We start from the raw sequence: 13,870 nt of genomic DNA on the forward strand, positions 1-13,870 counted from the left end.
TTGGTTCGGTTTAACACTTGAGATAGAGATAATTAACTTTCAATGTTTAGTTAGATTATAATTATAATGTAATCTTTAAGTTAAATAATAGCAAAGGTAATTCTACTAATTAATTTATATTAATATATTATATTATAATAACGTAAGGACGGATAATCAGTGGCTAAGTGGCTATCAGTCTTACCAGTTTTCTTATATAGGCTCTACATATCAGTCTATAGTTATTTATAAGTAATTTAATTATTAGTGTTAGTAAAATAGTAAGTAATTAGTAGTAGTCTAGTAATTAGTTATTATTATCACAATCATAAATCATATACATTCATATCATCATATATCTAAGATACTGATACTCATTAATTTAATTAACTATTTAACTAACTAGGTAGTCTCAGTTTCTCACTAATTTTAACAATAGAATTGCCTAGCCTAGCCCACTAACCAATTATAGAATAAAAGTTAAAAACTTTTATTTAGAATTAGAGTAGAAGTTATAAAATATTAGTCTTGTCTTGAATAAAATATTTTAAAGGATTAAATAAAATTAAATCAATCACTTCTGTTATTTTTTTTTACTTTTCTGGAAGTAAGATCTCAAGAAACAAATGGTATTGACGGTGTTGTCTCCCAACCTACTTCTTAATGAACTGCATATATATCCAGCTGCAGAGAAGGCCCTTTATGCCTTTATGCTAGTTGGTTTCAGGGTCATCAAATAATCATAAATCAAAGATAAGTTTTCATCTCTGACTCCCTCACTTTCATAAACAGCCATTTCCTTTTTTAATAACTTATCATAATCCTTCTCAGTACTAGTTTATTTCCGTTTCATGAAGTTTTCTTTCTCCGCTTTAGTTGGATCTCCGATTCCAATGTGAAATTCAGGGAATGTGGGCTATCTGGATCATCGTTTTCCACTTCTATAATATCCTCTGCCATTGCTGCTGGTTCCACTACATATGTAAATAATTTACTTGATTCAGCATATTTTTCATCTCCTGGCACATTACATTGTTTTTGGTATTGTGAAAGAATAATTGGGCTTTCTGACTTTTTGGTCATACTTCTTTGGGTTCTGTATGTAAATCAGCAACTCTGTGACCTCGATAAGACGCCGTTCTCTGATTCTTTTGCAGAATGCCTCGGAAAGGTCGGAACTCAAGATTGTGTCCTGGCTTTTTAGTTTGTCTAAGACAAATTTCAGGGTTGTGTCAGCAGTTATCAAACTCGACTCTCTTCTACAGAGAGCTTTTACGGCCAGTTTATAGGTTAGGTTTTGTGGACAAGCCGCGAAAGCAGTACACAGTCTTGCAGCCGAAGTGGCAAGCGAAGCGAGCCACAAGGCTACAGCTCTCCATAGGCTTAAACTGAGATTGTTCCACCAAGTGATTCATTGACGTCACAACCGACCATAAACTAGAATTATGCACCAAGACTAGGAGAGGAGTTACTTATTTTGTTTAGCACGAAGACACTTTATTTAGCGAGAGTGGAAAGTCAACTGGCAATTAGATCAGCAGAGATAATAGGGCAGGCAGTGTGGTGTAGAGAGGGGTATAGCACATGCCACACTGAATGGCAATCATCGCCGAGCGATGAAAAGCAGAGAGCGAGCGCATGAAAAGAGAGTGAGGCAAACACTCGGCTCTCATCGCCGAGCAATAGCACACGTAGAAATGCAGCAACACCAACAACATAGACTTTTGTGCCATTATTTAGAAAGTTAATTGAGTATTTGTGGATCTGCAGCGCTGGATCCAGTTGGATTGCTGGATGAGGGATCCAGCAATTGCAATCCCTAGTTGCAATATTAATTTTAAATGAAATAAGATTACAAATTTATTTTGTAGTACACAATAAAAACAGCATATTCACATATAAATGAAGAATTCAGGAATCCAGAATCAATCTTTCAGGTTTCTTTCAAAAGATTGATTCTGGAATCCCAATCTTATTCATTCTTCGGCTTGATGTTAATGAATGTACTGTGCTTGTGCTCATAATGTAAAATGTTAAAGTTTATTTTAGTTTAGAAAAATTAAAAAGTACAGTAGAGCATCATTTATCCGAATCAATTAGGAACTAAGGTTGTTCGGATAACTTATTTTTCGGATAACCGATTATGTACGAAAAAATATATTAACCTATCCCGTGTTGAAATTTTTCTCCGTTGCATGTCGCTTTGCGTTGAATTTTCGTCGATGTTAAGCCTAACGTAAACTTTTTAAAATAATAATCGTGGCTATTGTATCGTTAAAAATTATTTCTTTATTTTGTACAAACAAAATAAATATATTGAAAAATATAAAAACAATAAAAAAATTATACTTCAGAAGTTAATTTAGTATCAAAAACATAAAATATTTGAGTAGCCCAAGACATAGCCAAAGATTGCAGCGCCACAGCACTAGTGAAAATTTAAATTTGCCAACTGGAATTCTTTCGGATAACTGACTTTCGGATAAACAACGCTCTACTGTATTCAAAAGAGTTGGAATTGGAAGTTTTCAGTAGAATCAGAATCAGGAGAAATTTTTGTATCATCTATCACTAATATTTAATTTTAAATTCATTAAGTAAGACTGAACATTAAGCCATTATTGTTGAATAAATTAATTTTCCTAAAATTTAATTTTCTTTTATTTGTTCACAATTTCTAAAATTATTTGTGCAGCAATTTAATCCATCTTTATTTTTATAATCAATCAAAGAAGGATTAAATTGTTATGACTGTTAGATAGTATAATGATCAAAAAATATATCATCAGGTGAGAAAGTAATAAAATATATTATTATTTATGTTTTTAGTAATATATTGATAAAATACTTATATTTTTCTTAATTTTATAAAATACTTTTTAGTGTCCAAGAGCAATTATAGCTCTCTATACAGCTGCTATCAGTCATATGATAGATGTTACGTGTTCCTCTTATCTAGAACAGTTATCTTGGCCAATGCCTGAAATAGCCATGATTCAAAAAGATAAAGGTAATTTTTATAAATACACAAATTGATTTAAATAAAAAAAGTTGTTAAAATCCTGTATTATTTATTGAAAATTACATTTCAAATAGTACGTAATTCTGCATAAGTTGACAAAATCTGAATAAAAAAAAAAGAATTATACAGTCGACCCCCCCTATAACGTACGTTCCTATAACGACAATTCCTATAACGTAGCGAAAAAATTGTAGCAACTTTCGTATAACGTACCTCCTATAACGTCGTTTCGCGACAAGATTGATAGAGTCTGGACCAATAGTGGATGAGCAGCCGAACTACTTTCCTCCGACCCTGCGCCACGCTACGGAGCGGCTAAATTGAGTTTGCTATCGTCTGTTTAGTATTATATATAAATTATATATAAATTAGGTACTGTACATATAATTATATATTAATTATATATAAATTAGGTACTGTATATATAATTATATATTAACTTAATTTATTGTAACTTTATTATAATTATATATATGCTTTCTGCCGCCTGGCAACACGCTACGGAGATTTTAGGCTAGTAAGTTGAGTTTATTATCGTCTGTACAGTATGTAAATTAGGTACCGTAAGTCTAATACAGCACTAATTTTATACATTTCTTGTGAAAGAAACACTTCTTATTCAACGGCCATAAAAATTATTTATATTAATGATGTCTCCAAAGGTCAAGTTATTTTTATGCGAAAAATTCGTTATTAGAAATCGCGGCCGTCGTTTAATGTGCTGTTCCGCGATGAAAACCAGCTTTAAGCAACGGCGTAGTCGAACGGTACACACTCGGTAAGTAATCCTATAATTTTTTGTTTATAGCATAGTTTATACAGATTATTCCCAAAAAATTATACGTGTTTTGGAAATGTTGAGTGGAATTAGTCTAGAATCGGTTAATTTTATAGAAGAAAACCTTTCAAACAGCCTTAGTCCGTAAAGTTCACACCTATCGGGCTGCGATTGTCTCATGTATTTGATCATTCCTACAACGTAATTTTCGGTTAGCGTGGAACGTATCTAAGCGTTATAGGGGGGTCTACTGTAATTAAAATGAGCAATTATTTATTGTGACATTGTCACAATGTAATTTTTAATCATATTTTTAATTTATTTAATAAATTATCAATTTAAATTGTCATTTATAATTTTATTCTAACAAATGTCATTTGCAATTTTTTTTTATTAATTTATATTTTCAAATACTGAATTTTTTTAATTTACTGGGAAAATAGTCAGAAAATACTGATCTTAAAATGCTTAAAATATACATTTATTTGAGTATTGTTGGAAGAATTTTTATGAATTTTTACTTAAACTATTATTTAAATCTCTTTTAGTTTTATGAAAATATGAAAAAAATTTAAGATTAAAGTAAAATTCATAATCATAAATTTAAGTGAAATTATTTTCTATAATTTTAAACTGAAATTATTTAAATTCTGTAGTATTAAAATTTTGTTTACCATGATTTAAAAACTTAATAGAAAATTATTTATATTATTTTATAGTTTATTGTCTTCTCATTTGTTTAGAACACCCTCCAGTGTATTGGAATTCTTCTGAACAATTAAGAAAAGTAGAAAAAATTATAAGAAACATTCAACTCAAAGAATATCCTGAAAATTTAAGTACAGAACATAAAGATGATGTATGGCAATATGTTGATCTCATCATTGCAGATTCAAGGAACAAAAGTTTAATTTTAAAATCAAAGTTAGTTTTTTTATATTTATTTATTTAATAATTATTTAAATTTGAGTAATAAATTCTAAAGAATAGTGTAAAAATTCATGATCTCTTCATATTAAGATTTTTTAAATTGTCATCATTATTATGTTAAAAGGGGGTTCAAAGTAAACACACATTGCTAGCAAAATTTATTTTTACTAATGTGATTGTTAAGCAGTATAGCAAAAAATGTCTATTATTGTTGCAGTCTGCTCTCAAAGATTGTCATTTTGGACTACAAATGTAAGATACATCTGTACTTCAAATCAGTAAGAATAGGTAAAAGCATGTGTCTTAGAATCAAAGAAATACAATGTTATACAGTATTGGGATTTCTCAATTTGTTTTTAATAATTAGTGAATCTAAAAAAGATGATTTCAAAAAAAAATACAAAAGATTGAAAAATAATATCTAACATAATAGCAATGTTTTGCCTGAATAAAAAGACAGAAATTCCATTTGTTCGATTTGTTGTAATACTTTAACCAAATTGATGAAGTTCCATATTATATGAAAGTTGCCTGTATATGTTAAATATTTTGAATTTGAAATATATTGATATGCAGATTATCATTTTTAAGTCTACATTAAAATGCAACACTTGCAAGTAAACAATAATAATGAATTGGAATAAGACAATGCAACATGTGGGCAATCTCCATGGAACATGCCTTCCAGGAAGTCTTTTTATGGGAAACTGGCTCCTATTTAAATATCAGACATGTGAAAAAATCTGGAAACTCCATATGGCCAGTATTATGAAGCTGCTTTTGGGATTTATGATTCTGTTTATGGTTCTACTTTTTTATGGCTACTGGCTTTCATGGTTTGCATGTTTTGATTATCTGTTTGTCAGCTGTGAATTCATGACCAACTACTAGCTTTCAATACTGTTATGCACTCATCCATTGGTGAGCCAACAATAATGTACAAATTTGTTTACATTTTTCTGAGCTTCTAGCATACAAGAACATTTGCAATTATTATTGTTGATTTTTTACAAATAATAATAATGATTTTATGAGATGGGAAATAAATGCTAGAGTTTACAAACATGATCTAATAAGTATTTATTAACAGAATCTTTTTCTTGAAACTTGATTTATATAATTTGCATTCACTATATTTTCACCTTCTTCAAATAATATTAACCTATAAACCACATTAATAACATATATCATTTAATGTCAACATAAACAAATTTGCCATTTTAAATTTATACAATGCTCTCTATAGTTTGTTAGAATTGGCAATACTACTTTAAAATAATGATGTGCAACAATAATATTGACTTTACTATATGTTATTACACACATATTTATTTATTTTTACAGAAAGGATGTCATTTCATAAAGATTTTTATAACATTTTAAGAGCAATTTTAAGTAATCATGGTAGAAATGCATATAGTACTAGAATCTTAGAATTGACTCATGAAAATTGAGTAAAAAAAATGGTGATTTTCTTTAACATTATGTCTATGGTGAATTTTATTTATTTTTAAAAATTTGAACCTTCTCAAACCTAGCTAATAAAATAAAAATTGGTTAATGAAATAAAAGCAACTAGTATGTGTTTTTGAGATAGGTAAGGACATGCCCTGCAAGAGGGAAGTAAGAAATTTGGAGTATGAAAAGTTTTGGAAAGTTGTAGAATATTTCAGATGATTTTGAAATAATTTTGTTTGGAATTTTTGGGAAATTCTCTTTGAATGAAGTTTTGTAATTATTCATTACAACTTCTTAATAAAATATATTGCTAATGAAAATCAGTTGATATTAATTCACTTTCCTTCCTACAATCTAAAAAACTTATTATTTTCAACATTGAATTCACCTTACCCTCTTGCCTCTCAATTTTTTACTTGATTTCTACAAAATCAAGAATTCTAATATTTTAGTATTATATGCATAAATTTACCAGATGTAGTGATTTTACAAATTATATTCTGATTTGAATTTAGTATAGAATTTTAAAGTTGCACTGATTTAAAAAATAAGAAATCTAGGTTTCCTCTAGCAAACATTAAATCCCCTCCACCTATGATTGGCTGTGAGCAAGGGGAGTTTTTTTAGTGTTTTCCTTGAGTTCTGCTTTTTCTCTATAACTTTACTATAAGTCTCCATTCCAAAATAATGTTGTTCAGAATATTAGTTATGGTTGGGTATGTCATGTGAGTAGTAAACTGTAATGCTGTTTAGTAATTATTAAACTCAGGGTACTTATTCAGAATACTGGCACCACTTCTAAATAGATATTTTATTATAATAATATAGCTTCTTGCCCCTATTAAAACTATTACAATTTTTGTGCTACTATACAATTAAACTGTTAGGGCTTATCACACTAAGTTGACAAGGGGAGTTTATTAATTAATCATATACATCCATTTACATAAATATATTAACTCTTATGTACACAATCACCAATCTAAAATGCATTTTGGGCTTTATAATGGTCCCTATTCAGTTAGACAATTTGATGACTTAAGCATTAGTTGTTTAACCTGTCCTATGTTGATCCCAAAAATTTTCGGGTTGACCTCATTGACCTGCGTGGGCGATCCCAAATATTTCCATGTTTACATTGGAATGTTTTTGATACTAGATGTCACTTCGCGTCACAATTTTTATATTAAAACGAACTTTTAAAATAAAATTTTTTTCGTTTTTTTTAATTTTCAATATATATATTTTGTTTGTGAAACAAAAAATAATTTTTTACGATACAGTAAACACAATTATTGTTTTAAAAAAAATTAGGCTTAACAGCGATGAAAATTCAACATGGCATCACAGGCAACAAATAAAAATTTCAACATGAAATAGGTTAACAATCTATTAAATTGAAACAAACATATCACAAAGACAGTTGGAAGTTAAAACTAAACTTATAAAAATCCACATTTAAAACCTGTTCCTCTGCTTATTGTAATTACAATTCCAAAACATTCTTCAACATTTATTTTTTCTGTATATTATATTATATTATATACTGTACTTTCCGGCATATAAGATGACCCCCGACTTTTACAGTTAAAATATAGAGTTTGGGATATACTTGCTGTATAAGACTACCCCGGCCCACCCTTGTATCCTGTTACCATACCTCCTTCTCTGCCTCTCAGATCTCGCACATGCACGCCTGCGCCGCTTCACTGCAGTCCTCAGGAGTGAGATCTGAGAAGCAGAGAAAGAGGTACAATAATAGGATACATACAAGGGTGGGCCAGACAGGTGAAAGATGAGTGTTTTTCTGGGCACAGCACCACTCTATCTCTATCCATACCCCAGGGTCCAGGCCGACTGCAGCACCTGTCCTATAAGACGACACCTGGTGTATAAAATGACCCCCAACTTTTGAGAAGATTTTCCTGAGTTAAAAAGTCGTCTTATATGCCAGAAAATACAGTATTCACTAATATAATATACATAAAATAAAAATATATCTGTTTCAATTTTAATAGATTGTTATACACCTAATGCTTAAGTTATCAAATTGTCTAACTGAAGAGGGGCCATTACAAAGCCCAAAATGCATTGATTGGTGATTGTGTACATAAAAGTTGATGTATTTATGTAAATGGGTGTATATGATTAATTAATAAACTCCCCTTGTCAACTTAGTGTGATAAGCCCTAAAAGTTTAATTGTGTAGTAACAAAAATTGTAATAGACATTTTATTGTATTTCAAGTTGAAATACATTAGAAATTTTAAGTTAAATTAATTAATATTCAAATATACAGTAGAGCATTGATTATCCGAATCAATTGGGGACTGCGGTTGTTCGGAAAATCGATATTTCAGATAACCGATTATGTACGAAAAAATATATTAACCTATCACATGTTGAAATTTTTCTCTGTTGCGTGTCGCTTTGCATTGAATTTTTGTCGATGTTGAGCTTAACAAAGACTATTGTATCGTTAAAAATTATTTTTTTATTTTGTACAAATAAAATAAATATATTGAAAAATATAAAAACAATAAAAAATTACACTTCAGAAGTTAATTTAGTATCAAAACCATAAAATATTTGAGTAGCCCAAGACATAGCCAAAGATTGCAGTGCTACAGCACTGGTGAAAATTTAAATTTGCCGACTGGAATTCTTTTGGATAATCAACACTCTACTGTATTTAAATAACTGAATGAATTCAGCAATGTATTATCAAAGTTTTAATTATATATTGTATGAACTTTAGCATTATTTTATTTATCATATTTAGTTTTCAGTGTACATGTTTTGAGAAATTAAAAAACAACATAAAAATTTAATACATAAAAATATAAACACGACTTTTTAACAAAGTTAAAACTTTGTGTCTGTCCTCCTTTTCGCCGTTTTCACCATCAGCAATCCTTTAAAAAGTTTGCAAAATTATGGAGACAACCTTCCTTTTGAGGCTACTACTTCTGCAACAAAATGTAAAAATAGGTAAAGCATCCTCTGGTGTAATAAAATCATAAAAATAATCATAATCATAAAAATTACTCATTTTTGGGCTTTTTGAATGAGAATACCCCCTAAATGCAATGTTTAGTATTAATTAATACAAACAATAATGTTATAATTATTTACATTGTTGCAATAAAATGTTACATTGTTGAAATAAAATGATTGTTTTTTTAAATTTAAATTTCCCACCCTTGAAATTCAACTTTTTTCCATGTGAACAGCACTGCATTTGTGCATTTGGAAGAGTTCACATATCATATGTGAATTTAAAAATATAACCTCGTTTATATAATGAGTTCCACATGTTTAAAAGTAGTTTTTCTAATGGCATGGAAACAAAAAAATAGAATAAATTTCTTGTATGAGTATATGTAAGTTGAGGCCCACCAGTGGCCAAGCAGTCTTCGTATCGTCTATCGAACCCACAACTGAGAGTTCAGTTGTGGGTTCGTGCCTCAGTCGGACGGGCTGGCCACATGAAGTTTTCTGGGTTTTCTCCATGTCTGTAATGCCTAAATAGGGGCCAGTTTCCCTTAAAAAGACTTCCCAGAAGGCATCCCCCTAGGCAGATCACCCAAGTGTTGCATTGCCATAACATAACCTTTGTAGTGAGGGTTAGTCAGATATGGCACTATCGTGATGTAGTGGAGAATAAATGTGGAAAATTTTTTAAGAATTTTCCCATGCTTTTGTCTCATTTCTGTTTCAGAAAAAATTTTTTAACAGTTGTATCTAGTAAAGAAAAAATCTTTCTTTATTGTCACATAATTCTTTTTTATGTGATTTTTTTTTTGGGAGTAATTTTTGGCAGATATAGACGTCATTCACCAGTACCATGTGACCAGTACCAGCTCTTGATGGGTATATTCGTCAATCACTGCAGAGTGGTTAACAAACAAACAAACATATGTAAACCGAGATACTATGCAGCTGAATATCAATAATCTGAAATATCAATAAAACTTTCAGTAAAGGTCTGTGAGTGAACATACCACCTGGCATTGGTTTGAAAAATTTTATGCCAGGAATACAAATTTCAGAAATCTGCTTTGCAGACATGCACCATTTGTCATGTCTGTAAAAACCTTGCCTGACTGTCTAGGAAATCATGGAAAGATTGAATATATATTAATCAACTGTTTCGTGACATTTAAATGGATTAGAGAAAGTTGGGAAACTCAACAAATGGGTACTACATGAACTCAGAGAGACAAGTATTATTTACAAGGTTTGTAGTTCTATAACTATTTGTCACAAAAATGCAAGTACAGTATATTGTCTTGTGTTGTAACTTGCGATGAAAAGTTGATCCTCTATGGCAATTGTCTATGTTTTGTGCAGTGGCTAGATGTGGAAGAAATGCAAAAACACATGCCAAAACTGAGCCTTCATTTACACAAATTCCATGGTAATGTCTATATGGTAGTCTGTAAGGGAAACAATCCATTTTTCTTTCTGCAAAAAGGTGAAATGATGAATGCCAACAAATACTGTCAGGAAATTGATGTAATGTACAACAACTGTGCATTCAAGAGCCACCACTTTTGAATAGATATGGTGTTTTATGCTTTATGATTTAAAAAAATGAAGAGTTGACAGAATTGAAGTGCAAAATTCTTTTTCATCAACCTTCTTCAGACCTTTCATTGACAGACTATCATTTTTTTAAACATTTTGACAGATTTTATTGGGGGAAAGTTGTCAAGGAATAGGATGCAATAAAAAGTGCCTTTAATGACATTTTTGCTCATTGTTACATGATTTCAAACTGGCATTAATGCACTTCTGTTACATTGGGAGAAGTGTATTAACATTGATGGAGACCATTTTGATTGAATATATAAGGCTTAAATTAAATTAATAAATGTTCAAAGTTAGAAATAAAAATCAGCCATTTCATTTGCTATAACCTGATATATGTTTATGTATATTACAGAAATTTTCAATTATTAAAATATTTATATTGGAACATAGTTTTTTCATGGATATGAGAAATAAAAAATGTACTGATCTTACATATAGAAAATCTGGTCACCTCTAAGCATTCTACCATTTACTGTGATTTATTCAAAATCCCTCACAATATTATAAAATTTCTTATGAAATAAAGTCCTTTTACCTTATATTCATAAATATATAAAATGGAACAACATATTCTTAAATTTATCTTGTGCTCTACTCATAATATCTGTAATATTATGAGTAGAGCACAGTTAATCAACCAAGTAAACTATTTCATATGTAAACTGTTATAGATATTATTTATATTTTAGTGGATATAATTAAATTATATTTTTCAAACTATACTTTATACATATAATTAACAATAAACTCAAAAAATAGTTTATGCTAATTTAATTTCTTATAAAGATAAACAAGAGTTATTTTTACAATACATTGAGTTCATATTAAATATTTAATAAAGCATATATAATTTGGTAAAGATTATTATAAGATTTTAATAAATTGAGATATTGATTAACTATATAAATAATAAATTCATGGCATTTATTATTATTTTATATTTATGCAGTATTCATCACTTATTATCAAGGAGTAAAAACTTAGATGGAGAAGAAGTAATTCCTTGGGCAGATATTTTACAAATGTGTAGTTTCTTTCTGCTGGATAATATTGATTTTGTTGATAAGGTAAATGTTTAAATATATATGTTGAATATTTATTTTAAAAAGTAAAGCTCATTACTTTTCCAGTTCTGTTATATACAACAGATGGAAAGTATAGTGATCAGTCAAAAAATTTTTACATTTTTGGACTCAACTGGTCCTTGAACTGTCAAATGCAAAAAAATTCAGGGGTTTTTCTTTATGTATGGATGTTAATATGCACATGCGTGTGTATGTGTGGGGTACAATTTTATTTACCCTGTTTGAAACTTAATAACTCCTGTGCATTTTGTTGAAAATTTCTGAAATTTTGCAGGGAGGTTTGTGTATTAGGGGACTGATGCTATTAAAATTTTGTGGTTAACACTTACCGTGCTGGTCCAGTTGATTTAGTTTTTTACCTGTGTGCTGGCTGATGTTTCTAATTTTACTATATTTTCTACTCAAGATAGAAAATGTTCCACTGAAGCTAGGTAAAAAGTGTAAACAGATTCTGATTTGTTGAACATTTATTTATATTACACTCAATTTTGATGTATGTGTGCAATATTTTAATTAATTGTATTGCAATTATATTTGGGCATGTTTTGCAAATAGACACAACGTAAAAAAAATTGAAAAACATTATAATGCTTATATTATATGTCATATTTACTAAGGAAACATTGCTAATTTAAGAATACATCGCTAATTACTTTTTAAGAGAAAATAATGAAATAAACGAAATAAAAAATCCGAAGTATAACAATTGTAACGAGAACCAAACTCAAAATCGAACTGTAAAAGTAATCTTAACAACGAACTTTTCGTTTGAATTTTTGAAATTGATACGCCCTCTAATGGTCAAAATAGTAACTAATAAACACAAATAATTCTTTCACGTTATGCTGCACACGTAATGATACATTTTAAAAGTGAAGATAACAAGGTATTTCGAAAAACGTAATACTACGTTTTTCATTTTTTGCAAAGGAATGCGTAAAACATATCTTTATGTTCGTAGCACGGTAAGTGTTAAAGGTCGAGGGGGTGGGCAGATAAAGAGGGTTGTGTCACATCTTGAGTATGGTCAGACTTAGACTATTTCACTCATTATTAGCATTTACAATTTTTTATAAAACCCATACCTACTCAAATTTAAGTTTTTTGTCATATTATAAAAATTAAAAAATAAAAAGTTTTTAATAATAAAATATCATAACAGATGGTGCCACACATACAGTTTTAAATGTTACCAGGAAAGTTGTGCAACTCATTGCTGAATTTGTTTTTATTGTATATATTGATATATGAGGGTGGTTTTTTACAAGCTCCAATGGTCCATAAAACAAAGAGAAGTGTAAATAACAGAATTAATGAACCTGCGTCTCAAATTGGGGGATACTGACAAGATGGCATGCTGTACATCCCTGTGTTTTGGAGTGATGAACCTCACTAAAGAGCACTCTCTCTTGAAGCACTCCATAGAATATTGCTCGCTTACCCTTGAGTTCTGGTAGAAAAGATCCTCCATCAGTTCCTCACTTTGCAGATCTTGTGGTAGATTCAGAAGGATTATCCTCAGGAGCCTTTTTCTTTTTTCCCTTACCTCTATTTTGTTGGCTAACTTGGTATTCTTTTCTATTGCTGCTTTTAAGGCCATGGTATCTTTATTCGTTTTCACCTCCAAGGAGATATCACTGCTCGGAAGTGGCCTTATGTTACCAATATTTAGGCCTAATTCCCTTGGCGATATGTTTTCTTGAAGCAAACCATTAACTCCTCTACCACCGGCTTTGACTTGTTCTGAGCCTCTACCAAGGAGATGATTAACCTGTGGGCATCCCCTTCATTGACACCCACTTTGCCTTGTCTACCTGCTGATGCATTGATTAGTCTTGTTTCCCTGCTGCCTTTTTATTGTTTTTCTTTACCACATCTGAATACAGCTGAGGGGTTAACTGAGACGCCACAATAGCTTCCTTTTACCTCATTTCAAGATTTATTCCAAACAACTGATTCACTGCTGCATCATGGATTATTGCTCTTTCACTGCTCTGATATTTTGACTAGTATAGTTTGGAA

General features: G+C 30.1%; 1 protein-coding gene across 1 annotated transcript in view; it reads left to right on the forward strand.

The window, feature by feature from the left end:
• Positions 1-13,870, forward strand: part of LOC111619707 (germinal-center associated nuclear protein-like) — a 59,330-nt gene that overhangs the window by 37,670 nt on the left and 7,790 nt on the right. The window contains exons 10-12 of the mRNA XM_023361479.1: positions 2,863-2,989; positions 4,523-4,703; positions 11,713-11,830. Coding sequence (XP_023217247.1) covers positions 2,863-2,989; positions 4,523-4,703; positions 11,713-11,830 — 426 coding nt within the window. The remainder of the gene's footprint in view (positions 1-2,862; positions 2,990-4,522; positions 4,704-11,712; positions 11,831-13,870) is intronic.

Source organism: Centruroides sculpturatus, unplaced genomic scaffold (assembly GCF_000671375.1).
Source record: "Centruroides sculpturatus isolate CEXI.00-Female unplaced genomic scaffold, Cexi_2.0 scaffold141, whole genome shotgun sequence".
NCBI classification, from domain to species: Eukaryota; Metazoa; Arthropoda; class Arachnida; order Scorpiones; family Buthidae; genus Centruroides; species Centruroides sculpturatus.